General features: G+C 51.4%; 3 protein-coding genes across 13 annotated transcripts in view; 1 reads left to right on the top strand and 2 right to left on the bottom strand.

Annotated features, from left to right (window-relative positions):
- The window catches only part of INO80E (INO80 complex subunit E), a 13,032-nt gene extending 11,580 nt beyond the window's left edge, over positions 1 to 1,452 (bottom strand). For all 6 annotated transcript variants that reach the window (XM_006148201.3, XM_027771734.1, XM_006148202.3 and 3 more), the window contains exons 1-3: positions 1,224 to 1,452; positions 1,000 to 1,070; positions 748 to 800 (exon numbers count right to left, since the gene is read on the bottom strand). In XM_006148201.3, coding sequence (XP_006148263.1) covers positions 748 to 800; positions 1,000 to 1,070; positions 1,224 to 1,304 — 205 coding nt within the window. In that variant the 5' untranslated portion in view covers positions 1,305 to 1,452. The remainder of the gene's footprint in view (positions 1 to 747; positions 801 to 999; positions 1,071 to 1,223) is intronic.
- Positions 1,453 to 1,549: 97 nt separating this feature from the next.
- Positions 1,550 to 4,657, top strand: HIRIP3 (HIRA interacting protein 3). The gene is given in 8 exon segments (XM_006148204.3): positions 1,550 to 2,075; positions 2,154 to 2,274; positions 2,391 to 2,505; positions 2,774 to 3,686; positions 3,688 to 3,766; positions 3,862 to 4,030; positions 4,110 to 4,208; positions 4,287 to 4,657. Coding segments are annotated over 8 exon segments (1,719 nt in total). The 5' UTR covers positions 1,550 to 2,010; the 3' UTR covers positions 4,445 to 4,657.
- A 1,127-nt stretch (positions 4,658 to 5,784) lies between these two features.
- TAOK2 (TAO kinase 2) lies at positions 5,785 to 25,676 on the bottom strand. 6 transcript variants are annotated; one of them, XR_003549350.1, is made up of 20 exons: positions 24,908 to 25,670; positions 21,157 to 21,323; positions 20,902 to 20,973; positions 20,713 to 20,814; positions 20,153 to 20,198; positions 19,924 to 20,020; positions 19,656 to 19,769; positions 19,463 to 19,554; positions 15,923 to 16,016; positions 15,744 to 15,825; positions 14,795 to 14,962; positions 14,415 to 14,693; positions 14,055 to 14,216; positions 12,138 to 12,503; positions 11,853 to 12,056; positions 11,279 to 11,518; positions 7,979 to 8,191; positions 7,148 to 7,254; positions 6,829 to 7,011; positions 6,610 to 6,747 (listed from the first exon to the last, which is right to left on the bottom strand). XR_003549350.1 is itself a non-coding variant. In XM_006148194.3 (19 exons), exons 2-19 carry the CDS (start codon positions 21,286 to 21,288, stop codon positions 6,226 to 6,228), a joined length of 3,168 nt encoding a protein of 1,055 aa, XP_006148256.1. In that variant the 5' UTR covers positions 21,289 to 21,323; positions 24,908 to 25,672; the 3' UTR covers positions 5,785 to 6,225. The 6 variants fall into 6 exon arrangements, 5 of the variants coding, with proteins under 5 accessions (XP_006148256.1, XP_006148257.1, XP_027627534.1 ...); XM_006148194.3 differs by lacking the exon at positions 7,148 to 7,254 and having other exon boundaries at positions 5,785 to 6,747; positions 24,908 to 25,672; XM_006148195.3 differs by lacking the exon at positions 7,148 to 7,254 and having other exon boundaries at positions 5,785 to 6,747; positions 14,415 to 14,675; positions 24,908 to 25,671.
- Between the last annotated feature and the right edge of the window lie 1,010 nt (positions 25,677 to 26,686).

Genomic DNA, 26,686 nt, shown 5'->3' with positions numbered 1-26,686 from the left:
TTCCTCCCGAAAAAAAAAAAAAAAAAAAATAGGTGGGAGGTGCTGGCAGGTGGCACAGGGGATCAGAACTGGGGTTGGAAAGGGAAGGGGTTGGACTCCCTCCCACATGGTTGATCACGATTCGAGTCTTGGACTTGGTGGCTTGGTTTCTCACTTTCTCTCTCACTCTGTCCCTCTCTGGTCAAATTAAAATAAATAAAAATAAATAAAGTTAAATAAAATAATTCAAAAAAATTTTAAAGTTTCATCAAGACACAGTATTACTCTTTATTTTTTTGTCAGCTCTGATTACTTTTACACTACAAGAGCAGAACTGAGTTGCTGCTTCAAAGATTGTTTATTCCAAAATACCTAAAATATTTATTCTCTGCCCCTTTGCAGAAAGTTTGCCAACTTTTGTTTTACTCTAATCACTCCACATAACCCTGTTATTTCCTCCCTTCAAATCCTTACTGCTATCTAGAATTCTTCATTTTTGTATTCCAACTAGAAAAATTAATCACAAGAGACTAAAGGCTTTGTGCATCTTTGCTACCACTGCATCCTGTGTCAAGCACAGTGCCTGAGAAATGACCACTAAACACTTGAATAAAAGAAAGGTAGCGGTGGAGAGAAGGCAACTAGACTTAAGAACCACTGGGGGCTGCCTCAGCCTCCTCAGCCTCCTCAGCCTAAAAGAAGGGGCCCAGGAAGCTTGCTAAAGTGCCAGAACCTATCTCTCCACCAACTTTCCATGATCTTGCTCACCAGAAGAGTCTTCATCCACGTTCTCATACTGCAGAAGTCGGTCCAGAAGGAAACTAGAGAAGAGGTACGGAGAACGAGGGTTTATTTCCATCCTAGCAATGATCTCCTGGGCCCCTGCTCCTTCTACCTGGCCCGTTGGGTCCCTGAAAGAGCTCGTGTATTTGTGGTCCTATTCCAGGACAGGCCCCGAACGTATAGATCCCCAAAAGCCACATTCCCTCCCCTGCTCCTATCCCCTAAAGCGTGCCTCACCTCTTGTCCCGGGACACCTTCAGCAATTTTCTCTGCGCCTTCCTCAGCTCCTCCTGGAAGCACTCGTGTTCCTGGATACGAGCAAGGTGCGGACTGAGCCAACCGCCGTTCGTAAAGGGCTCCGGAACCCTGCGACAACTCGCCCTATCCTCTCCACGCATGGGTAAACTGAGTCTATCAGCGCCAGGCCTCACCCTCTACAACCTCCCCCCACCAGCACTCACGTAGATGAGGAACTTGAGCTTCCGCTTCAGATTCCGGTATTTCTTTTTGTAGTCCACTTCGCCGTCCGCTGGACCGTTCATGACCTGCCTGGGCGCAGCGCCCCAGCCTCTGGAGTCCCGCTACCCCGAGCCGGGTCAGCCCGGTCTCTCACGCCTCCACTTCCGGAGACTCTGCAAGGCTGTGCCTGCGAGGACTACAACTTCCGGCGTGCCCCGCGCCCAGGGAGCGCAACCCATGGACCGCCCTCCTGGGGAATACCCGGAAAGAACGTGGCTTCAAGCCGCTGCGCTGAAGATGACGTAGCAGCGGCGCGATGATGTCACAAATATGGCGGACTCCGGAGAGCCCTGTAGCTGATTTTAAATGTGCTTTACGATTTCAAGTCACAGAAGATTTTCCCCAGAGATTCCTAGCCTCCTGGCGAGCACGCCCTTTTTCTTTTTCCTTTTGAAATAACAGGTGCTTAGTTCGTACTTGTGACTACGGAGGAAGGCAGCGTCGCGGCTTGATAATGTTATGTCCAAAGGTGGCCAGTTCCGACTCCGTCTCTAACGAAGACTTTAAAAACGACTTGTTCTAAGAAAGGGTAGGAAACACGAGACCCTCCAACTACCCAGTGAAATCACGTTTTATCTGACAGTTTCTGGCCCAAGCGGTAGCCGACGGAGGTCCAACGGTCCCTTACCTCTCGGTGCCACGGCACTGCGCTTGCGCAAGGTACTGTCAAACACTGACGGAGGCCGAGAAGAAAAAAAGGCGGGAGTCGCCAATCTCCGGTGGAGCAAAATGGCGCGGGAGAACGAGATGCAGGAATTCACCCGAAGCTTCTTCCGAGGCTGCCCGGACCTCAGGTGCACAGGGGATCAGAACTGGGGTTGGAAAGGGAAGGGGTTAGAGAGGGACTTGGTCTTGACACCACGTCTCCGCAGCACGCTCACGCATTCCATCGTACGGCGGAGGTTCTTGGCTCACGTGGGCCGCGACCACCTGAATCTTGAGGAAAAACAGGCACTGAAGCGGCTGGTGGAGGAGGAGCTGCTGAAGATGCAGGTGTGTCCCAGAACCTGGGCCACAGGAAGCGGGGTTTGCTGCCGAGGAGGAGGGGCCTGGGAGTGGTCTAGGCAGAAAACCTTGGTACATGATTTGCCCCCTTGGTACACACACAGGTGGATGACGCTGGTACCAGGGACGAGAAGCTAGACTTTACCAAGAAGGTGAAGAGAACTTCCACTCTCTCCAGTGACCGGGAGAGAAAAAGGTTCCGCTTCAATTCAGAGTCAGGTTAATCCTTCCTTCCTGCTATGGTTGCCTTCTGTATTTTTGGATCATTTAGAAAGTTAACTGTCCACGTATTGTGTCCTAAGGCATTAGATGAGGGTGTGAAGACAGTGAGTCTGGAACCAGGTACAGGGTGGGTTGATAGCTGTGTTGCCTGCTGCCCTTCCTGATATCTAACTTTCAGAGCAGGGCTAGAGGCAATGTATATCAAGTAAAGGGAGAAGGGACAGGAGGAACCTTGTCCCAACCCTCTCTTCTCTTCATATTCCAGAGTCCAGCTCTGCAGCTTCCAGTCCACATTGCTTTGGACTTCCAGCAAAGAATGGGATGACATCAGAAGAAGACAGTCCAGCTGATGAGGAGGAGAGTCCAAGGCAAGCCTCAAAGAAAACAGTTGAAAGCAGTGATGAAGAACAGCAGAAGGACCTGACTATAAAGACAGGTTCAGGGGAGAGCAGTGAGGAGGAGGGCTCTATCAGAACAAATAAGGTCTGGAAGGAATTGAGCAGTGAGGAAGAGGCAGAAAAGGAGAAAAAGAAGTACAAGGGCAGGGATAGGAAGGAACCTGTGACAAAGAATAAGCAGGCACCAGGCAGGGCCTCAGTCAGCAGAAAGCAGACCAGGGAAGAAAACGAGGACCAGGAGGGAGAATCTGCCCAGAAGACAGCAGCAAAGAAGGTGGAGAGAGATAAAGGAACTAAAAGCCATCAGCAAAGTCAAAAAGAGGGTGAGGAAGAGGAAATCCTGGCCAAGAACAAAACGGAGAAAGAACAAGAATGGAAACCCAGAGGCAAGAGCAGTGGAGGGAAAGGGTCAGGCTGGGAGGAAAGGAGCTGTCAGCAGAAAAGGAGAGCAGGAAAGCTAACAGGAGATAGGGAGGACAGTGGGGAAGAGAAGGAAGAGGAGGCAGTAGGCAGTGGGCATAATAGTGGGGGAGATGAAGTGCCTCCAGTACAAAGGAAGAGTACGGGTAGCACCCAGTGGAAGGGTGGGAAAAGACATAGTGGAAGCAGTGAGGAAGAGGAAGACAGCTGGAAGGCAAAAGGCACTAGAAAGACAACCAAACTGAGCAGTATCAATGGTGAGGAGAGTGACTTGGAGAGGGAGGTGAGTGGCAGTGACGCAGAGGGCAGCCCCGAGGGGGAGAGGAACCGCCCTTCCAAGAAGAGCTCCAAGAACGGCAGGAAAGAAGAGCTCCAAGAAAGGCAGGACACGAAGCCCCTCTTCCTCATCAGATGGCAGTCCAGAGCCCAAAGGAGAGAAGGTGAGAGAGAAGATGGGGGTGGGATCGCACCATCAGGAGAGAGATCCTGACTCAAGCCCAGCAAGCTTGGCCTTCAGCTGCTCTTTCTTTGCTAGGTTGGCTCTAACCGCCGCGGAGAGGATCACCCAGCAGTGATGAGGCTAAAGCGCTACATTCGGGCCTGCGGTGCCCATCGAAACTACAAGAAGCTACTGGGCTCCTGTCGCTCACATAAGGAGCGCCTGAGTGTCCTTCGGGCAGAGCTGGAAGCCCTGGGCATGAAGGGTGAGGCAAGGTGTGCCCTGGGGGCTGCAGGAGGGGACTCTGTTGGGGACAAAAAGATCATGAGCTTCTTCTGCCCCAGGTAACCCTTCCTTAGAGAAGTGTCGGGCCCTGAAGGAGCAGCGGGAGGAGGCAGCTGAGGTGGCCTCCTTGGATGTGGCCAACATCATCAGCAGCTCAGGTAGTCTCCTCCCACTGCCCAGTAGATGGGGTTGGCCTCTCCCAGACAACCAATCTCCTATTTCCCTTCTCTCTCTAGGCCGGCCACGCAGACGCACAGCCTGGAACCCTTCAGAAGCTCCTCCAGGGGAGCTATACCGACGGACCCTGGACTCAGAAGAAGAACAACCTCGTCCTGCGCCCCCAGACTGGTCACACATGCGTGGTATCATCAGCAGTGATGGCGAGAGTAATTGAGATCTCTCACCCCAAGGAGTGATCTTTTCCACCTGTATAAAGCATATATAGCACCCCGGTTCTGTGCCTACATAGTAGCTATTTTTTTCAGAGATGTAGTCCCCAAGGATACAAGTTGTTGGAACACTACTTCTCAGTTTCTTGTTCTCTGTTTAGTGTTTACAGGGGTTTCTTTTTAAGCTTCAATAAAAGACTGTAATCATCTCATCTAAATTGGTGCCCTACTCCTGACCTCTGTACTTTGGACCAGGAAGCTGAGGAGCAGCCACTGCCTCCCTCTCAGGTCTAGTTCTGCAGGTTCCAGACACTGCATGCCTCCTATCCTTCCTCCAGCCCAACCAACAGGCCCTTCTGACCACCTTGCTTTCAGTTGGATTTGATAGCCATGTGTCCAGTTGGGAGGAGATCAGAGTATCTGTCCTTAAAAATGTGAAGCACAAAATTGCCTGGGGACAGTTGACGTTTATGCCTTCCTGCCTCCTAGAAACAGCCACTCAGCACAGAGGTTGACTTAGCTTTAAAAGGGACAGGTAAGGACCTAGACCTAACCAACCAGAACACTGCAGGCCTCTGGCTACACATGGAGCTCATGGTAGTCTCTTCAGGACCACTGGAACGCTTGCCCTTGGGGGTGCTAGTAAGATGGAAGCTCAGAACTGCCAGTAGTTTGTGTGTGAACCTTCTGAGAATCTTTGAAGTCAAAGCAAAGTGTAGGAATTGGTTGATGACCTTCTTTGAGGCCCTGGATCCAGTCACACTTGTCATTAAAATCACTGACATTTTTAGTTACATGGCTCTATATATTCTCTTTTTAGATGTGAGTAAAACTATCATTTGCTAGTGAACAATCCTTCATGCATACCTGAGACAGAAAGGGTGAGTCCTGGGGTCTGTTAGAATAACCAACAGTTTATTAAAAGCTTGCCCTGGGGCTCTACGCCAGCCCCACTGCTGAGAGGGGTGCTCCCAAGACTGCCCCCAGGCCCAGGAGCAGCCCCTTCCAAGGTCCTTCCCTTGTTCCCCCGCCCCAGCCCTGATCCCAGTGAGAAAAAAAAAAAAAAAAAAAAAAAGGGAAAAAAAAATCTCTAAATTTGAATGGGAATATGCTAGAAACTTTTGTGTAGGAGCCAGCAGTTGGCATAGGGGTTAAGATGTTGTACTCCCACATGGCCAACTGCTTTTTCCCCCGCCCCCGCCCTGATCCCAGTTAAAAAAAAAAAAAAAAAAGATAAAGGACAAGACGGCACAGGACGTCAGACAGCAACAGGGGAATGGAGAGACCCAGGCATCCTGACCCCAAGACCCAATCCTGACCCATCTTTCCAAGGAAAGCCTTCTCCCATTCTCCCTGCCTTGGACCCCGGACCTTCTCTACCACGTCCCAAGTCTGGGGGCCCTGTCATCTCCAGTCCACAGCCCCATTGCAAGGGTAGTATAGTTCTCTGAATATAATATATCTAGACCCACCCTTCCCCTCCCCCAGGGGACTAGATGAATATTTGACACGCACATCTCCCTCTCCCCAGGCGGTGATGGAGGGAGACCCTGGCACCATGGTGGGGAGGCAGGGGCTCCTGGTCAGCCTTGAGGCATCTTAGCCCTAGCTGGCCCTGGGCCACTGGCCAGCCCCAAGAAGCTCATGAGATGAGGAGGTCTGAGGGGAGCTGGAGCCCATAATATGTCCCCCACCCTTGGGTGGGCCTCAAGCTTACTGCCCTCTAGGTTCAAGCTCCAACCCACCCCTGCCCCTGCCCCTCTTATCTGCTCCTCCACCCTCCACTTCAGGAATAGAAGTGGGAGGAACCATTTAGGATGTGGGAAGCAACACTGGTGCTGCGGCTCAGAGGCCCAGGCACTGCGGCAGCAGGTGGGCCCACGTTCTCACTGCCACTACCCCCTGAGGCTGCCCGTCGCAGGGGCTGGGGGCTGTTTCTGAGCAGCAGCAAGGCTCCACCACGGGGTGTTCCACTCTGTGTTTGGGGTCCCAGCCAGTTTGGGGGACCTGGAGGAGCTAGTAGAGATGGCTGCCGCCAGGCTGGTGGAGGCATGCCTGGTGGAGGAGGGCCATGGCTCCAGTGTGCACCCGAACGGGGAACAGGACGAGAGGGCCAGGCAGGAGCAGGGGGAGGAGCTGGATAGCCCTGGGCAGCAGCCTCAGCTGGGATGCCCCCCAGAGCCATACTGGAGAAGCCTAGCCTCATGCTCTCTGCATCGAAGGCCTCGATCTCACGGGCCTGCCGCTCGAGCAAACTCCGGATTCGCTCGGAGCGCCCGGTCTGCAGGGCCAGCAGCTCTTCTTCCACCTGGGGCACCCAGAAGAGAAGTTAGAGGCCAGGGGCAGGGCACCTGCCCTCCCTAGCCCATCCTGGAGGCTGAGTCCTTACCCGCTGCTCCAGCAGTGCCCGCCTCAGAGCTACCCTCTGCTCTAGCTCCCGCAGCTCCCTCTCATGCTGGCTCTCTGTGCGGATTTTGATCTTGCTCTGGTAGGCATTAAGCAGCTCTAGCTCCTGTTGAAGCTGCTGCCGAAGGGCCTGGAACTCTGCCTCCTGGGTCTCATCAAGCCGTAGCTGAAGAATAGGAAGAAAAGGTTTTAGGGAACTCCTCCCTCACCCCCACAATCCTCCCCTGCCCCAGGTAGGCCTGGGCCCTAAGGTTTCAAGAAGCAGCGGTCTCAACATCTATCAGAATGGAAGATGGTCATACCCTGTGGCACAGCAATTACACTTGCAGGAATCTATCCCCCAGGTATACTTGCACATGTGCTCGAGGTGTTCACGGAAGCGTTGTGATAGCAAAATACTGGAAACAACCTAAATATCCACCAATAAGGGATGGGTTAAATAAATTATGGTACAGCCATACCATAGAAAAATCCTACGCTGTAAAAAAATAATGAGCTATGTGTACTGACATGGAAAAGAAGTCCAAGGATTATTAAGTGGAAAAGGAAGTTAAAAAACAGTATGTAAAGTATGATTCTGTTTGTGTTTAACATTTTAAAATAATTTTCCAAATATGCACTGGGAAAAAATCTAAAATACAGTTATTAACAAGTGACCTCTGAGAGGCGGGATTAGGTGAAAGAATGGAATGAGTGGGGCACTTTTATTCTTTACACTATATGTACACTTGCAGTGTTTATATGTGATCGCTTTTTAGAACAGCAACCTTCAAAATCCTCTAGAAGCCTGAGGAAATTGGCTTGAGGGCCACACTTATTTTAATCTGCTCACTGTTCACATATAAAACTGACTCAGGCTCAGGAAAAAATTATAGCCACTCTTTTCCTTGGTGGTCCTTGGTAGAGTATGCAGGATGGCTTTGTCAAGACCTTAAGAAAATACTAGAGAAATTGCAGAAAATATAAAATAATAAAAGCATTGTGAAGAATACAAAAATAATAAAACCACTGTGGAGAATATGAATAGTGAATGCAAAAAGCCCCAGCTTGGTCCACACCTTCCACTGCCCATGACTAAGCTGGAAACCGAGGCCAGCTTCCACCTTGCTCCCTCCCTGGACCCCAGGCCTCACCGCCTGTGAGCTGAGCATCTCTGAGATGGACTGGTCATACTGCTCGGCCAAGATCGCCAGCTTGCGGGTCTGTTCTTCTTTGAGCCGCTTAAGGAGGCTCTTGTGCTGAGCTTTGGGCGTAGTCTCCAGCAAATGTGCCCGCAGAGCCTTGTACTGCCGAGTCTGGATCTTACACGTCTCCTGGAACTGCTTCTTGATCTGCAGCTCCTTAGACTATGCAGTGGACGGATCAAGGGGAGATGTGGGCAGGGGACAGGAGGAGGAGGAAAAGGAACAACCAGGGTAAAGGGGGAGAAAAGAGAGAAGAGGAGAGGAGACAGAAGCAGAGACAGGGAGAGGGAGAGAAACAGAAAACATGTTAGACAGAGGGGGCGGGGGGAGCTGTATACAGACAGACATGGAGAGATGGGATTGTGTTGAGAGATCAGGAAGGTCTCAATGGGCAAGAAGCAGAGACAATAAGGCAGATTCTGAGAGCAGGTCTACAGAGGTGGGTACAATACCCACGAGAAAGAACATCAGAGTTCATGGATAGGGAATTGAGAATCTTTAGAACACTGAGTATACAAAAGAAGCTTTGACCATGCAAAAAGGGAGAAAATGTGACCTAGAGATAGAGAAGCATGTGAGCAAATATTAAGAATGAGACAGAAGATCAAGTCACACGAACACCCACGGGAGAAAGCCACACAACCAAGAACACACAGAGGAAGTCCCAGGTCCAGCACCTCAGGGAGGAAGGCAGGGAAGAAGGATAAGCACCGAGCTGAGAAATGGATAAGGGGCTGCCCTGTTCCGAGCCACAGAAGGAAAGGGGGCAAAAGGGAGTGGCCAGAAGGCCTGACATGTCCGATGGGCCAGCAGCTGCCACCCTGACCAGATCCATATTCCAGCCCAGCCCCTTACACACTCAGCTCCCACTCCAAGCCCACAACCACTTCCATTTCCATAGCCGCCACACTCTGCCTGCCCCTTTCCCAGCCCACCACCCCCTACTATAAAGGTTTGCAGTCCCATCCTTCAATCCTTTAGGGTAATGCCTATTGCAGGAGAAATTCAGCTCCCAAACACAAGGGCACCACGTAGGGAATGGGTTGGGAGAAAAGGCAGGAGTGAAGAGACTAAAGGAACTGGAACCTAAGGGCTCTGGGGTAGGACCCACAAACGGGGACTGTGGGGCCAAAACACTCTGTAGAAACTTGGTAGGGGCCCAGACCCCAGAGCTGGTGGTGGTCGTGGTACAATGAAGCTATGAAGGCAGAAAGATGAGGCTGAGGAGTGAGAGGGGTTGAGATAACGTAGATGGGAGTGAAGAGGTCATGGAGCTGAGGGCCAAGGATCCAGACTGGGGCATACTGGGGAGGCTAGGCGGCAGGACAAAGCAGACAGAGGCAGCCTGGGCCAAAGGTACAGTTCAGCTCAGATGTTTTATTTGTGTCTTTTTTTTTTTTTTTTTGGTGGGGGGAAGGGGACAGGTTGGAAGAGAGACAGAAAAACAAAATCAAAGAGGAGAAAAAAAAAAACATGACGCATACCACCCTCCTCCCCCTGGCCCCAGGCCTGAGTCGATGAGGGTGAGGATGAGCACACACACAGTGGGAGAACAGCAATAACTTAGGGTGGGGAGGGGCGCCGGGAGGACACAGTGTCACTTCTGTACTCTGTGGAGGATGCTGCCTGTCTAGAGGTCCACAGGGCTGGGCAAGCACTGAGGAAGGAGGGGTATTGGGAGGAGAGGACTGGGGACTGGAGAAACTTCACTGAGTCTGGGATATAAAGTGCTCAATGCTCTAAATTTGGGCTGGGAAGAGTCAGAGTTGGTTACCTCCAGGGAGGCAGAGCCCGGGATGGGCGGGATCGGGACCTCCGCCCAGCTAGAGTTCCTGGTGGTGCCTGGCGGGAAGAAGGGGGCCCTAGCCGGCGCTGGCTACGTGGTAGCAACCGAGGGATACGGCTAGGCCGTTCACCCCGAAGCAGGCCCCAGCTGGCCAGAGTGTGGATGGCCCAGAGAGGCAAGTGGGAGGCTAAACCCTGGCTGGCTCGTGCTAGTCGCCAGTTCCAACCCTTACACAGGGCCCAAATCCTTGCCAACAGAGCCAGGGGGTATTTAGCACTGCGGAGATTACACCGCCGGGGCCCAGGGACTGGCAGACGGCTACGGAAGCCATCCTTGTTGGTTTTTGGGTAGAGTGTAAATAGGCCCTGGTCCCTCACAGCCCCACAGCCCTGTAGGGCCCGGAAGGCCATGGGTGACAGGCGCAGTAGAAGTCGCAACCAGAGTCGTGAGATGCCCCGGCGCATTCGGGGGCCCTGCTGTTGCACCCACTTGCCCCCAGCTGCCATAGCTGCCAGAGGCAGAACCAGGCCTAGCCAAGATAGGAGCCAAGCTGCCCCAAGGCCCAGAGGTACACCCATAAGTCCTCGGTTCCAACTCAGGTTCAGAACAGCCCCCAGTGCAGTGCCCTGGGCCAAGAGTAGGAAAAGACTGGGGGGCAGATGCAGAGCTGTACAGAGAAGTAGGTAGGAGGCCCCCAGGCCCACCAGTCCCACCTCAAGGGCCAGCAGAGCTGCCTGTAGGCCACCCCCTCTCTGGGCTGCCAGCAGTGGGAGCAGCAGCAGAAGGAGCAGGGGCAGGAGGCCATCAGAGGATCCCACTGCAAAGGAGAGGCCAGCCAGGAGGCCATGGGATAGCAGTCCAGAGAGCTGGCTAGCAGGGCCGGGCCTTGGATGTGTTGGAGGGGGTTCCGGGGGGATGTCTGGAGAGGAACAGCCATCTCCAGGATCCCTTGGGGTCCCAACTGGAGCCCCCTCTTCTTCTTCCTCCTCCTCCTCAGGGACCGGAGTCAGTGCTGGGCCCTGGGTCCAGCCAAGTTCAAACTCCTCCTCTAGAAGGCTTCCATCCTCCTTCCCCCATAACCTCCATATCCCAGCCTCCTCCTGGCCAACAATGCTCCTCTCCTGGGGTGCCAGGGATGGGACTCCAAGCTCCTCTATCTCCTCCTCAGGAAGATCCCAAATTTTCTCATCAACCAAACTCCCATGTTTAGGTGGACTGGAACTAAGGGTTCCTGATTCTTCCCCCAAAATCCTCTGCTCCTCTGGCTCCAAGATGGCCCCTTCCTTTCCCAGAATCCTTCTCTCTGGAACTGTTTCCTCCTCCTCTCCCAGCATTCTTTGGTCCAGGACTGCCTCCTGGCCAGATGAGCAGGGCTGCTCTTCTCTAGGGGTGCCTGTGCTGGGTGGTCCCAGAGTCCCAGGAATGGGGAGCGGGAGGCCCGGGGGGCGCTGGCCTGCACGTACTTTGAGGCTCTTGGGCTGTTGGCGAACCTGGGCCGCGTGCTTCTGCCGCAACTCTTGCTCACGCCGCTTGTTGTACTCCAGCTGATTGCCCAGCTCCGTCTGGTGCTGCAGGCGGGTGAGCTCAGCCCGTGTGCGCTGGACGGCCTGGAGCTGCCGTAGTTCCAGCTCCCGTGTGGCCTCGTGCTGCCGCAGTAGCAGAGCACACTCCAAGTCCTTTTGTGTCTGTTTCTTGTTCAAGTCCTGAAGCAAAGGGAAGCAGGCCCCAGGGTCTGGTCAGGGGCCTGGCTGGTGTCAAGGAAGTGAGTGCCCAAGACTCCCAGACAGAGGGAGCTAAGGATGGGATAGGGAGGAGATGAGGGGTCGAAGGGAGCCAGGCTCTTAGCTGGCCTGGGAACAGACACTAAGGAAATTCCAGCAGGGTCTGATGAGGAAGAGAAGCAAAAGGGGCATTAGAAAGAAGCTGAGCCATAACACAATGGAAGCAGAGGGGAAAAAAGTAGAAGTGAGGAAAACAGAAGAGGGCAGGTGCCAGGACTCATGAATAAGCTGGAGAAGGATGCTTGGGTGTATCTACCTCTCGCAGCAGGTCTTGGTCCAGGCTGTGACGAGCCAGCAGCATCTTGCGCTTGTACTGGCGACACTGCAGCTCAAAGTATTGGCGCTGCCGCCGCAACAACCCTGCCTCTTCCTCTGCCTGGCACTGTTGTAGCTGTTCCTTCTGTCGCAGAAGCCACTCTGCCTTCTCCCGCTTGGGTGTGCTGGGGTTCTCTTGGAGCTCCTGAACAAGGGCAGTCAGGGAGCAGGGTCAGGTCTGCCTCACCTGTCACTGGTCCCAATGCCTGCAGCAGCCCCAGCCCACCTCCTTCAGCTGCTCCTTCCGAAGTTTGTACGTTCGCTTCTGCGCCTCCAGCAAGGCAGCCAGCTCCTTCTTCTGCTGCCCAAGGATATGCTGCTGGAACTTCCGCTCCTCAGCCTGGGCAGCACGTGCCTCCTTCTCACCAATGGCCTGATGCCTCCGGGCCAATTTTTCTGCCTCTGCCCCAAAACCAGCCCGCTGGGCCTCCAGCTCCCGCTGTAACCGTGCACTGTGCTCCTCCCGTTCACCCCTCAGCCTTGACTCCAGGGCTAGCAGCTGCTTCTGGTGCTGTCGACGCATCCGCTTATAGCCACTCAGCTGCTCCCGCAGGGCCGAGTCCTGCTCGTGCTCCTGGATCTGACGGCTGACCTGAGATAGGAGAGAAGGTGAAAACTGAGGCTCAGCCCTGGCCCTTTTTATTTTTTTAAAAAAGAGGTTTTTGCCTTAGGGCGTGTCCACTCGCCAGAGAAAGAGACAGAGACAGTGAGAGGGGAAGTAAAAAATCATGCCCCAAGGAAGATGGCCACACAGCAATCCTTTCTCCTCCATTCTCCTCCTGGAACCCAGGCACACATGCACATGTGGCTGGCATGAGTTTTAAGTCAGTGGGTCTGGGCTCGAAGTGCGGCCGGCCATGTGGGAGTCTAGAGACGTAACTGCTATGCAATCTGCTGGCCCCAGCCTCTGTTTTGCAAACAGAGCCTACATTGTCTGTGAGTTTTAGGTTCACTGGTTCTGTTCTCATTTGGTACCTTCCTCACACTTAACCTCTCTGAGCCTGTTTTTATAACTGGATAAGGGAGACTATCCACCATCTACTTTACAAACTGGAATGAGTGAATGAGAGGATAGAAAGTGGGGTGCACAGGACCTGGCACTAAATTAGGAATGATTCATATTAGTTCAAAAGAGTGACTCAGACAGACCTGGGATCAAACTCCAGCTCTGCCACTAACTACTGGATCTCAAGCAAGTAAACGTCTCAAAGTATCAGTTCCCTCTTGTGTTAAATGGGGCAATAATTCCTCCATACAGGGGTTTGTGTAGGTAAGTTTGATACTTATTTAAGGGTAACTAGAACACTCTCTAAACTAGTAAATACGGGCTTCCGTCCCCTTCAGAAAATACGGAAGGCCCATTACACCCCTGGTGCTGAGCTGGAAGTCGGCCACAAGATGCTGAAATAACAAGAACGCTTCACTTGAAATTTGACCTCAGGTTCCATTCTCAACTTCAGTCAGTGGTTCTCTAACAAGTCCAAGTGGCCAAGTCCCTAGAAGTCACAGAGATCTTGCAAAGGACTACAAAGCACCAGGCACCACAGGTTCCTCGCTAACAACCAGCCATGAGCAGAGGTTACAAGAACATACTAGAATTAACCTGTGGATTACTGATGTTGAAGCACAATGAAGCAGAAATACGAGCTAGAGGTTTATGAAAAGTCTAACCCACTTTTCCCCACAAACTAAGAATAATCCCCGGCACAAGGCAGACACCTAAATGTGAATACCATCGCTTCCCTCCAGGGCACATATTCTGGCAAACCAGTCATAATGCCATTGGAGAGTACCAGAGCATAGTTAAATGTGCTTGTGTACTGAGATGTGAAACACTTGACTAGCCAGAGGGGCCTGGAAAGGCACCCCATGAGATATTACTTAAGCCAGATCATGAAAATGGAGAAAGAGTTGCTTGCTAGGCTAAGAGCTCCCAGACTGGGCAATGTGACCCAGTCTGTTGAGAGAAAAAGAAGGGAGAGGGTCAAGGTGAGGAGAATGTAAGAAAGTGAGGGTAGAATCTGTACCTGATCATGTCACAGGGAGAAAATAATTTCTGGACTTACGAAGACAGTCAGGAGCATTCAGTGAGGCAGAAGCATGGATAGAGAGTAGTAGGTCTACTGAGGGTGGCAGCACTTACCAGGGAGGCCGTACGGATGGTGGCAAAGTGGTCCCGGTTGCGGCAGTAGGCCCTGCGGCGGGCAGAGGAGGTGGTGGAGGCGGGAGCTGGGGCTGCAGGTGGCTGGAGAGGACCTGGAGTCATCTCTGGCTGGTAGGGGTCATCATACAGGTTGTCAGAGCCCTAGAAAAAGAGAAGGAGCAAGGAATGCTCAAGGCTCACAGACCACTGGGCCCAAAGGGATTGACCTGAGGAAATCCATTCAGACTTAGAGGAGCAGTGGTCATGCTCAGGGAGGGGTGCAGAGAACCCTGGTGGTTCCCGGGCAGAACTCAGGCTTGGCCACCTGTCTGTCAGGCTTATTCAGGGTGGGCTGCATACCGGGAGCCGGTGGATGATGGAGCTGTGGGACGTGACTGTGTGCTCCCCTTCCTGCATCATGGCCATCTCCCGGGCTTCAGGGCCTTCCTCTTCCTCCTCTTCCTCTTCTTCCTCCTCTTCTTCCTCCTCATTGTCTGAGGCATCTGCAAGGCTGTTGACTGAGCTGCTCTGGCTGGAGGCGCTGATAGACATGCTGGGCACTGAGTGGCTACTCTCTAAACTGGTCAGCGTTCCAGCCCGGTGCATGTAGGGCTCTGCCTCCTGTGAACAGGGCGCAGGCTGTCGGGTGGGGAAGGGGAAGGGTGAGAGGCGTGTGCATGGAGGGAGTCCTAGGAGACAGAGGAAGTGAGAAAGGGTGGGGAAGGATCAAGCAAGGTCACCTCCTCCTCCTCTGGGGCCTCAGTGCCAGGGCCATTGGGTGCCTCTTGGAACAGGATCTTCTTCATCTTACGGTACTGCAAGTTGTCCAGCTCCCGCACAGCGTCCTTGGTCCTCTGGATCAGGTCCATGATGACTGTGGGTGGCCGTTCCCGGAGCACAAAGCGGTGCTGGGGGAAGAGAACACTGAGGCCTGCTGCCCACCACAATCACCCAACTGACAGCTCTCAGTATTCCCTCAGCCCAAGCACTCCCCTGGAGCCCAGGCTCACCATGGGTTGATACTGGCTTTATCCCAATCCCTCTTCCCACAATAATTTACTCCACCACCCGTCCCTACTCTCCAGTCTTATTCCTCCAAGCATGGTTAAGAGGCCAGAACGGTCAGGGGATCTGGATTTTAGTCCAGCTCCTCTACCAAAGTGCTGTATGACCTTAGACATGTCACAAGGCCTCTCTGGGCCTCATAAGGTATCCCATAGTTACAAAACAAATAGGTTAAACTAGACAATCTAAATTAATTCCCAACTGGGGTTCTTTGGGTCTCCACGATCTGTGAAAGGAATGGGTCCCCTCTACTTTTGATAATTCAGAAACACCTATGGGAAATCATACATTTACCCATGATAAGGCTACACAGGCTTTTGGCTTGAATTACATCAGATCAGTGTGGTTACCCTGGTTATCACACGCTGACCAGAAACTCTGGTTGGCAATTATATACATCTTTGATTAATAAAATATGGGAAAACAAATGATTACTTAATAAATTAATGGAGTCTGATAGACAAAATATTGCAAAACATGAGTCCACTGGACATTGGGGATGGGGGTAGGAATTCATAAAGCCCTTGGTGGAGGAGAAATGGAAAATCACTGATTTCAGGAAAGTATTTTTGTGGCTCTAATAAGCAGCAACTCTAAAAGAGTAATAGGCCAGTGATCCCTTACCTTCAGAAGAACCTCTGAGGTTGGTCTGTCTTGAGGGATTTTCTGAAGACAGGAGTCAACAAAATTCCGGAAGTACTCAGACCTGGATGTCACAGGAGGGTGAACGAGGTGGGAAAGGCATGAGCCAGGCAGCCCCACCCTGCAGCCAAACCCCTGGGCCCAGAAATCCCAGTCCTTACCAATGTCCTGACTGGAGCACGGGGGACTCATTCTGTGCAATGTGGTATAAGGCACTCATCGCATTCATGTTAAACAGCGGTGGTTTCCGTTCCGCTACAGAGAAGGTCAGGAGGGAGAAGATGGCAGATGGGCAGAGACCAGAATTGAACTTCAGTTCAAACCCCAGCTCCCTGACTTCTTTGCCACATGACCTGCGCAATTCCCTCCTCTGTAAAATACAACAACCATCCTTTTCACTGCACATGAGGCAGAAGAGTGATCAAATAATACATGCAAAAGCACCAAAGAAAAAGACTGAAGAAAGCACATTCCTTTATCAGCCTGATTAATACTTACTAGGTACCAAATGAGAGAAAAAAAACTCGCTAAGTGGTTTAGGGAAAATAAAAAGAACAGGCCCAGCACTCAAGAAACTCTCAGACTGAAAAGGAAGATTAAGTAGGACTGAATAGGCATTGGCCTTGTAGTCTAGTGGTTAAGGGGGCCAGACCTACATGGCTGACCATGCTTAGGATCTGGCCCTAGCAGCTTAAAAAACATGCAGACACAGGTGTGCCCAAAGTCCCAACAGGATAGAGAAATAGAGGAAGGATTGCAGTGTGACCATGTCCCACTGCAGGGCTGCTTTCTGCTCATACAAGTAAATGTAAACGTGTGATGATTTAAAAAAAAAAAAAAGGACTAAGCAACAAGAAGTTTGAAGTGTTAGTTGATATAAGATGGAAACTGGGAAGCTGAAAAATGTGTGGTGGGTCTTTAAGATAGTACAGCCACAGAGAGTTGAGGGAAGGTCTTCTAGATATTGGAGCTAGCCTTTTTTTTTTTTTTTTTTGAGAGGTTTTTGCTATAGGGTGCGTACACTTGCCAGGAAGACAGAGAGAGACAGAGACAGAAAGCGAGAAATCACCCCCCAGGAGGGATGACCACACCGCAATCCCTTCTCCTTCATTCTCCTCTCAGGATCTTGGGCACACACCCATATGAGCCCGGCATGAGTTTAAGCCACCAGGTCCGGAACTCGAACAGCAGTTGACTACATGGGAGTCCAGCAACACAGCAATTACGCCAAATGCTGGTCCTGGAGCTAGCCTTTTGATTACAGGTTGCAAGGAGTCCCTTGTGGCCTAAACAAATGTTTTATGTTGTTTATGTTTTTAGTCTTAAATGCCAATAGTAACATAAATTTCCAGTTTCTCTTAATAAATTAGATCCGGTGAAGTGGCTCTAAACTTCCACATGATAATGAGCTGGAGCTAGGCAATGACTGCCCTCTTTATGTGGGGGTAGCAGTCTCCAGTTTGCCATAGCTTCCTCCATATTGCTCCTGATACTGAGTATCAGTTACCACTTATAATCAATCTCAATAGGCTTTCTAAAGTCACTCAGCACTTACACACGAGAGTGAGAGAGATACGCAACCTCCCCAGGGTATTCCTCCAGTTTATTGGATCTTGGACACACGTGCACATGCCTAGAGTGTTTTCAGGCCAATCAGCAGGAGATTTGGGTGGCAGATACCATGTGCGGTCTGGTCTGGCTTCTCTGGCATTCTCTCTGCCATGGAACTAGTCCTTTGATGCTTTTAATAGAAGAGAAATATTTCCCTGTATCCAGTCTCCATCAAAACTTAGAAATAAAACTTTCGGTTTTTCTAATTTTTTTTTTAATATAGGGACTTTTGCTACAGGGTGCATATGTTTGCCAGAGAGACAGAAAGTGAGAAATCACCCCCTGTGGGGGATGGCCATGCCACAATCCCATGTCCATTCTCCTCTCAGTACTTTAGGCACACATGCACATATGCCCAGCATGAGTTTCAATCTGCCCAGTCCAGAACAGACAGTGGTGGGCCACCTGGCAGTCCGGCACCACTATGCCACCTGCTGGTCCCCCTTTTAAATACTTTTAAAAAAATTAGTCAGAAGGTGTGTGCACTTGCCAGAGAGATAGAGACAGAAAGTACCACCCAGGGGGAACAGTCACACTGCAATCCCTTCTCCATTTCTCCCTTTCAGAATTTTAGGCATGCACACGCATCTGACAAGTTTCTCAAGTCTGCAACTCGAACCCATGATCAACCTTGTGGGATCCAGCTGCCTTAATCACTAGGTCACAGGCTGGCCCAGACATTTGTTTTGGTTTTCTTGGCCTGTTTCACACATTTTCATCATTATCTAGTTCCAGCCTCAAATGCTATACGTAGGCTATGAAGATGGAGCGAAAGGGCATGTCTGACCTCGGGCAGCAGACATGACACACATCAAGGTAAGAAAGTGGAAAAGTTCACAACATATTCAGAGGGTAGAGACGGTGAAGGAGACAGCCAGCCTTTAGGAAGTAGAGCCTGCAGCCTGGTGTAAGGAAGGATGGGGAACACTTCAGTCTTAAAGGTAACAGGGAGCCACTGATGGCCCTGAGCAAAACAACAGTACTAAGCTCAGGCAGATCTCTCTGGCAATAGCATGTAAAAGAGACTAGAAGAAAGAAGAGACTACAGGTAGGAGAAATCAATGCAGGAAGCTGCTGATAAGAGTAACAGCAACTTGTTCTTGAGCACGAGCTATCAAACCGTTTGGTACCTGGCATTGTGCTGGAGGCTTTTCAAACACTGCCTCATTCAATAGCTATTTCAATAGCACAGATCGGCAGAGACCACAACCGTGACATGGCTTCAAGGCCTCATGAACTCACCAGGGCCTGCCACTCTGGCCTTATCACTCACTACTCTTTGTACAACATGCTATGTTCTAAACAACTGAAGCAGCCTCAGTTATCCACATCTTCTCTCAACTCTGCTCTTCGGCACACGTTGTTCTCTCTCTGGACTGTTCTTTCCTTCAGACAGCTATCATTTGTCTTGTGGGTCTGTTTAAGTATCTCTGCTACTTGGAGGCCTTCCTCATACCCTAAACTAGGTCAAGTCCCTTGTCTTATGTTCGTACTGTTCCTGGAACTTCTTTATTCAGTTTTCATCATATCGAAAGAAAACATGCCTGGTTTTCCCAACTCAAATGTAAGTTCCATGAGGACAGGAACCTCACTCACTGCTATATCCCCTAAAACTAGCACAGTACATGGCATACAGTTGGTACTCAAAAAAGATTTAGAACTAGGGTAGTGTGGCCCAGCCAGATGACATAGTCAGTAGCAAACAGAACTGCAGTGCAAGAGAATGTATGGCTGACACAGGTTCAGATCCCCAGTTGGTCTCAAAATATACTAGGTGCATACTCAAGATCCTGAGGAACTGGAGGGCTACAGGAGGAGAATTGCAATGTTACAAAACCCCATCAAGTGTGTTTCTCTCTCTGATGTGCATGTACACATGCTGTCATGAATCTTTAAAAAAAAAAAAAACAACCCACAGGTAATGGACAAGATGAATGCTACAAGATCTTTAGGTCTATGAATAGGCAGGACTTGGCAGTTCCCTGTATTAGGACTCCAGGGTAAAGTAAAAATGGACAAAATCTTGAATGGGATGGGGATGTAAAAGGAACAGAGCTAAGAGGATGATGGAGACAGAAGGATGCCCTTACCCAGCTCGATGCAGGTTATCCCCAAGGACCAGACATCCACTTTGCCATCGTACTGTCCCTCATCCATTGCCAGGATCACCTCTGGAGCCATCCTGGGAAAATAGTCAGGAGAGAAAGGCTGATCACCCTCCCACACCCTGCCATCCCTACTCCTAACATCCTAGGAGCTCTCTCTACTCATCAGAACTCTTACCAGTATGGGGTGCCTACAAAGGAGTTGGCAGGTGCCATGATGGACGCAGAGCCGAAATCCCCCAGCTTCACCAAGCCTGGCTCTGACAGCAGGATGTTTCCAGCCTTTACATCCCTGCCAGAGGGAAAATACAGGGATCAGACATGTGTCTCAGGAAGACTGGGCAGAGGGTTTAGCAGCGTTTCCAAGAAGATTATGGCCTAGCTAAATGAAGACTAGTGCAGACAGCAACCCCTCCCCCTGTAACCATCATCAGTACTGCTTGTACCTGTGGATCATGTTGTGGGAGTGTAGATATGCCAGGCCCTGAAGTGCTCCATGGGTCACAGCTGCGATCTCCACCTCTTGAAGGGGCTTCTTGTGCACTGGGGTGAGAGGGAAAAATATCAAATGGAGGGAGTCCAAAGGTGGGACTAGAATAAGCTTCCCTTAACCCTTCCTCTATGGCTTCTCTGCTCTTCTCCCTTCTCCCACTTACTGGCCAAGGAGTCACTTACCTTCTAGAAGGTCAGAAGCTGAGCCCAGGCAATACTCCATCACCAGCTAAGGAAGGGTCAAGGGTCAGATATCAGCAGCTCCTGGCCACCCCTGGCCCAGCTCCCTTGGGCAGACTCAAAATTGAGCTTCCTTGCCTATCTCCCATTTACGCAATGCCTGTGGTGATTAACAGGGAGATGGGACAACTGGAGAAAATGAGGGGGTGTTGGGAGAGTCCATAGAGTCAGGGCTTCCCCTAGAAAGAGCCTAAGACAGTCACTATCTGAATCCCTCCCATTTGAATCCTTTCAAAGCCCCATTCAGGCCCCACCTACTACAGCCCATGTGCCCTTTTCCTCTTGCTTAGAATCTCTGTCACTCTTTGAGCTAGGCTTTCCTTCTGGACTGACACTTCTGCTCATGGGTTTGAGGGCTAAAGCAATAAGGAGAGAGACCTTTTCTTCCTAAGATCCCACAATGGTGCCCTGAACAGAGCCCATCTAAGAGACTGGTGGACCAGGATAAGGATGGGCCTGAGCAGAGAGAAGGATCAGGCCAGAGTTGGGGGGGGGAAGCTCACCCACGCCGTATGTTCCCTCAGGTAACAGCCCCGGTACTGAATGGTATTGGGATGCCGAAGCTTCTGTAAGAATCGCACCTCCTTGATGATGTCCTGCCACTTCTAGGAGGTGGTCAGAGTAGGAGGGGGTTATCCGGCCTGCATCTTGAAACTAGTCTCCCAAACCACCTCTTATTGAGCCCAACCTACCTCATTTGATTGCTTCCCGCTGTAGGACATCTTCTTGATGGCCACCACCTCGCTATTCCGAACATCCCGGGCCTAGGGGAACAAACCAGAAGTTGGTGGAGGCCCCTGGTGAGTAGGGCAGTAGGAAGATTTGCTGCCCCAGTAGGTGACGGCAGGAAAGGCTGGTGTAAGGGAGTGTAGGAGGGCTGTTTGGAAGTCCACAGGGGTGGGAATAGAGTCCCCAATCCTACCTCACCCTCCCAAGACCCAACTCACAAAGTATACGGCTCCAAAGCTGCCATGGCCAATTTCCCGGAGGTCAGAGAAGAGCTTTTCAGGATCATCCTTGAAGAAGAGCTCAGCCACATCGGGGTCCTTTAGGCTCCCGGCCCGGCCCCCAGCTGGCATGGTGGCCCCCGGGGGCCCTGAAAGTGGGGCCTGGCCTAGGGAATACAGATAGGACCCTTAGAACAAGGACAGGGTCCTCAGAGAAGAAGGGGTCCCTCAAATTTCCTTCTCCTCCCCTAGTTCCCTTATAAGGGGTGACACTGCTGAGGAAGGACAGGGGGAGATTAGAAACAATAATAGATCTCTAAAAAAATTAAGTTACCTTGGCAACCAGATTATGGGGGGCAAGGTCCCTGGAGTCCCTAAAACTGCTAGGAAGACTCTGGGAAACTATGCATCCTCACTACCCTCCTCAACCCTCAGTAAATTTCCATTTTGCTATAACCCCTACTTCTCCCCTTAAGGATCAAAGATTCTGTCTCCTAGCCAAAGCTCCAGATCCCCAAGTGTCCTATCCCACAAGTCCCATACCCTAACTATTTCCAGGCACCTTCCCGTTCCCCTTGGCGCTGAGGCCCCCTCCTCCCACAACCTCTCACACCCTGGAAGAGAACAGGAAATGGCCAGGCCGGAGGTAGTGGAAATCCGGCCATTGTTAAAAGTGGGTACTGGCCAAAGGGGCCAGAAGACTCACTCTCAAAGATGGCCAGGGACACCAGGGCAAGGAGGAGATCTAGACTGGGAAAACCAGGGATATAAATAAATGGTCTCTGGTTTCGAGGGCCTTTCTGTGACCTGGGCTGCCTTACTTGTCCAGTCTAATTGCATAAGTATCACACTCAGGTTCAGGATATTACTTGCAGTGTACATGTAACATTTATTGAGCATGGATGGTAAGCACCGCACATGCTTTTTCTTTCATTCAATCCTCCCTATGATGTTACGAGATAAGCATTATGACTACCCCTATCTTACTGGCTCAGAAAGGTTGACTTGCCCAAAGCTAGTCCTTTACCACCAGCCTTTCAGAACAATCCTTTTAAACAAATAAGGCAGGACCATGATCACCATTTCCCAGAAAAGGTCACTGAGGCACAGAGAAGAAAAAGGATTTTTCCAAGGTCAGAGAACAGGCCTTCTCCTTTCCAGTCAGACCTGTGTGCTGTTACTCTTAAGTCTGTCATCCCCAGCACAGCCCTGCTCTGGCAGGAAGCCTCCCCTGACTACTCTAGCCCTTGGGCAAAGCTTGCAAAGCATCCAGCCAAACACCCAAAGAAAGTTCCTGTAGGATATGAGAAGCAGGGCCCACAAGGGGATGCCAGGACAACCTCCTGGATAAGCACTTGTCAGAATTTAGGCACAAAAGAGCCTGGACTCCCAGGGCAGAGTTCTAGCTACTTAAAAGCACCCAACAATTTTAGCAGGTAATTATATTCTGTCATGCATTGTTTCCTGTAGTGTTGTTAATTTTGTCTCTTCAGTCCAACTGGAAGCTGGAGGGCAAGGAGGAAGCCTCACTCTCAGCGGGCCCCCAGGGTGCAGAGGGCTCAGAATAGCCTGAGAGATTGATTGCCCTCAGCAGCTCCCAGGCTGCTGGAAGCAGGCCCCTTTCTCCCTTCTCCTGCCAGCAACTGTGCCAAGCACCCCTCACCCGCACCACACACCCACACACAAAGACAGGTGCTCACAACTTGCCAAAGGAATCTTCCTGACCTCTTTACCAGCACTGGGTCAAAAATGCCAACCTAAGACCCCAGAGCACAAGTAAGAGGTGGCAAAACATTACACAGGTCCTCTTCCTCATAGTAACAAACATCTGAGCAATTACCAAGATTTGTGCTAAATCATAACTACCCTCTATAATAAAATGGACAATTTTATCTCTGTTTTACAGATGAGGAAACCCAAATCTATCTGTCCCTAAGCTACACTACCAGTATATCCCATCTGTACAGCAACAGGGCTTTGAATAAGTTCCTTTACTTCTTGGTTTTCCCTTCACTAAAATGGATTACAGCGTGGGGCTGCTCTGAGATTTTAATGAAATCTCTCTCATACTTAGAAACACTATGCACACACTCAGCTTATGGATTTTTCCTTCCCTGCTTCCAGGGTCGCCACAAGGCTTTAATCCTTTGGGGGATCATCCTACCCCAACAGCTTGGCTGTTAACTGTCAGAGATGCCACTATGGCTATCACTTGGCAGAAGAGAGTCTCCTCTCAGGAACCCAGGCCAAAGTCTGGGATCAGGGTAAAGATGAAGGTCACAGTAGACAGAAAAATCCATGAGGCAGAGGCAGAGGCTGGAATCAGAACCTCCCATCAGGAAAAGCTTGAGTATAGCCCTGTTATAAAGGAAGCTCACTTCACCCCATTTTTAAACATCACCCCAACTCATTCTCCTATGGACCCCTGGTTAAGCCTAGGCTCAGAAGAAAAGAGAGAGAAAAAAACAAGATATGAAAACAGAGGTAAGACTTAATTGAGGAATTGGGTTCAAATCCAGAGTCTGCCACTGTGTGACCTTGGGTAACCTCTCTGGACCTCAATGTTCTCAACTGTAAAATGGGAAGACAGCAACAAAAGAGCTCCCACAGGGTGAATGGAGGGGTGTCATACAAAAGAATGGATATAAAGCACTTTGCAAGACAAATCGGTTGGTAAATGTATGAGATTATTTATACCATCACAACAAGAGGTTGAAAGGTAACTATAGCTGGGAGAAAGGCCAAAGACTGGGATCAGGGTAAAGATGACAGTAGACAGAAAAATCCATGAGGCAGAGGCAGAGGCAGAGGCTGGAATCAGAACCTCCCATCAGGAAAAGCTTGAGTATAGCCCTGTTATAAAGGAAGCTCACTTCACCCCATTTTTAAACATCACCCCAACTCATTCTCCTATGGACCCCTGGTTAAGCCTAGGCTCAGAAGAAAAGAGAGAGAAAAAAACAAGATATGAAAACAGAGGTAAGACTTAATTGAGGAATTGGGTTCAAATCCAGAGTCTGCCACTGTGTGACCTTGGGTAACCTCTCTGGACCTCAATGTTCTCAACTGTAAAATGGGAAGACAGCAACAAAAGAGCTCCCACAGGGTGAATGGAGGGGTGTCATACAAAAGAATGGATATAAAGCACTTTGCAAGACAAATCGGTTGGTAAATGTATGAGATTATTTATACCATCACAACAAGAGGTTGAAAGGTAACTATAGCTGGGAGAAAATACTGTGAGGCAGGCATGAGCACGCACATGCACACATGCACACACACACACTTGCAAGGGCAAGACACTCAACCAGACCAGGTCTGAAAAGCAGACAGACAGACCCACTATGGAAATCAGAGGCATGGGAATCCACACCACAGAGCAGTCAAGAAAAGGGAGTATAGTCATGGACAAGAGGTGGCTGTGAGGGGCAAAGTGAACAAGGGAGAAGACCAGAAGGGTGCAAACCCATTGATTAGCTCAAGCACCCTAGGGTGTGACCCCCCCCCCCCCCGGTGACATCACAGACCCTATCACCTAAGGTCCCCATCAACCAGACACAATGAGGGGAAGAGGAAGGGGAAGAGGGTGGCAACAGAAGAAGGTAGGGCCAGCTAAAGGCTGACCGCTGGCCCAGCTGGGCTTCCCCATCCTGAGGAGAGGAGGGCCTACTCAGGCCCAGTTTCTCAGAAAGGAGCACCCTTTCTTCTCTGCTAGACACAGGGACCCGCGCCCCTGTACCCCGTGTCTCACCTGGTAGGGGTCACTATGGTGCCCCAGCGCCTCCGCTTCCGCCTGGGGTCCTCCAGCGGTTCTGCCAAGCAGGGAGAGGGGCAAGGAGACCTTTCCCCTTGCCACCTCTTCCTCGGCTTTCGCCCTTCCTGAGGGGCGGGCCCGGGAAGCCTCCCCTGGAGGGGAGGGGGTGACAACCTGATCTGACCTCGCGGTCCAGTCCTCCCCCTCCTCGAGAGCGACAGTTGCTGAATCCCGGATTTTGGATTGTGGGGTCTGAACCCCGTATATTTGAACTGGGGGAGACTGAATCCGATACCCCGAAAGCCTGGGGAATGAACCCCGGGAACTGGTGCACGCAGGGGCCTGAAGCCCAAATATCTGAATTTCTATGAAACAGAGACCCAGGTTTAGGGAGGTTGGGACCCGAGTCCCCGATATCTGGAATATGAGGGCTGATAGCCCGGGTATTTGAGAAGCGAGGGGCAAAGCCCGTAAATTTGGGACCCAGGGTCCGGAGCCCCAGGTTTTTGGCCACCGACAGGGGGCCCACCCGGAGGACGTCCGGCCGCACGGCACCTCTCACGCCGGGGTCCGAGCGTGACAGCCCCCACTCCCGCCCCGGCCTCCTCCCTTGGCCCTTCTCTCCCCCAAAGATAGCTGAAAGACTGTAGCTAAGGCGCTGCTGACGGTCCCCGCGCCCTCTCTCCCTTCCGCTTCTCAGTCTCAGCCTCTCTCCGCACCACAGCCCGGGTCTCGTCCCGGTCTCCCTCTCCCTCTTCCTCCCAATTCCAAGATGGAGACCGGGCGGGAGCGCGCAGGCGCTGTAGGGACGCCGGGCCAAAAGGGGCGGGGCTCTAAAGGAAACAGCCCCGCCCCTCCTTCCTTACTGCCGCGGCCCCGGAGGCAGGCAGCCTCCGAGCCCAAGTGCGCGCGCGCCCAGCCACGCGGACCCTGGGTGGGAGGAGGCGGGGAGAAGGGCTAGGCTTGCAGTGGGAGGAGCTCAGAGCGCGGTCCGACGACTGGCGGTGGGGAGAGTTGCGGCGCATGCGTTCACCCCACCTTTGCTCTGAGCCCAAGCTTGTTGCTAGGGGAAGCTTTGAGGGGGCGCTGGTGGAAGGAAAGCCGCGAGCTGCGTGATCTGCGCCTGCGCACAGGGTAGCGCTTGGGAGGGGTAAGGGAAAGCTGCTGCTCAGCGCTGAAAAGGCGGGAAAATGGACTGCTTTGCGATATTAACTGTCCAGCCTGGACTTGGGCCCCCAAGTGCGAGGAGACTTAACGAGTTCATGTTGGGAAAACTGAATCGGTCAAATCTCTGCAGGTAAGTCAGGCCCTACTGAGTGCATAATTGCCCAAGAACATGGTGCATTTATGTAAAAGCATTTCCATAACCTGATTTTTCCAGCTCCTTGGAATTACCAATTAAAACAGGACATGGCCCATCTTGTGCCTAGTGTTAAGAGAGCCAGTTCCCATTTGGCCAACTGAGAGATTCTAATCCTGACTCTCAGGGCTTGAAAAGCACCCCTGTATTCCTCAAATGGTGACAGAATGGAGAAATGGAGAAGGAATTAGGTGTGACCAAACCCCATCAGGAGATGCTTTCTCCCTCTCCTTCTCAGGGGCACTGGGGCCCCCCCCCCACCCAACCCCAGCCCCGCCAGCAATTAAAAAAACAAAAAGAGGACAAAGTGCCAGAGCTGGGATCAAAACCCTAGTGTTTTCCAAAACCAAGTCACCATAGTGGGAAGAGCTGAGTAACCTATGCCCTATGTCAACTTGTATCCCAAACTAGAGTTA

Source organism: Tupaia chinensis, unplaced genomic scaffold (assembly GCF_000334495.1).
Source record: "Tupaia chinensis unplaced genomic scaffold, TupChi_1.0 Scaffold000231_1, whole genome shotgun sequence".
Classification (NCBI taxonomy): domain Eukaryota; kingdom Metazoa; phylum Chordata; class Mammalia; order Scandentia; family Tupaiidae; genus Tupaia; species Tupaia belangeri.
This window is presented reverse-complemented; position numbering and strand designations above follow the sequence as displayed.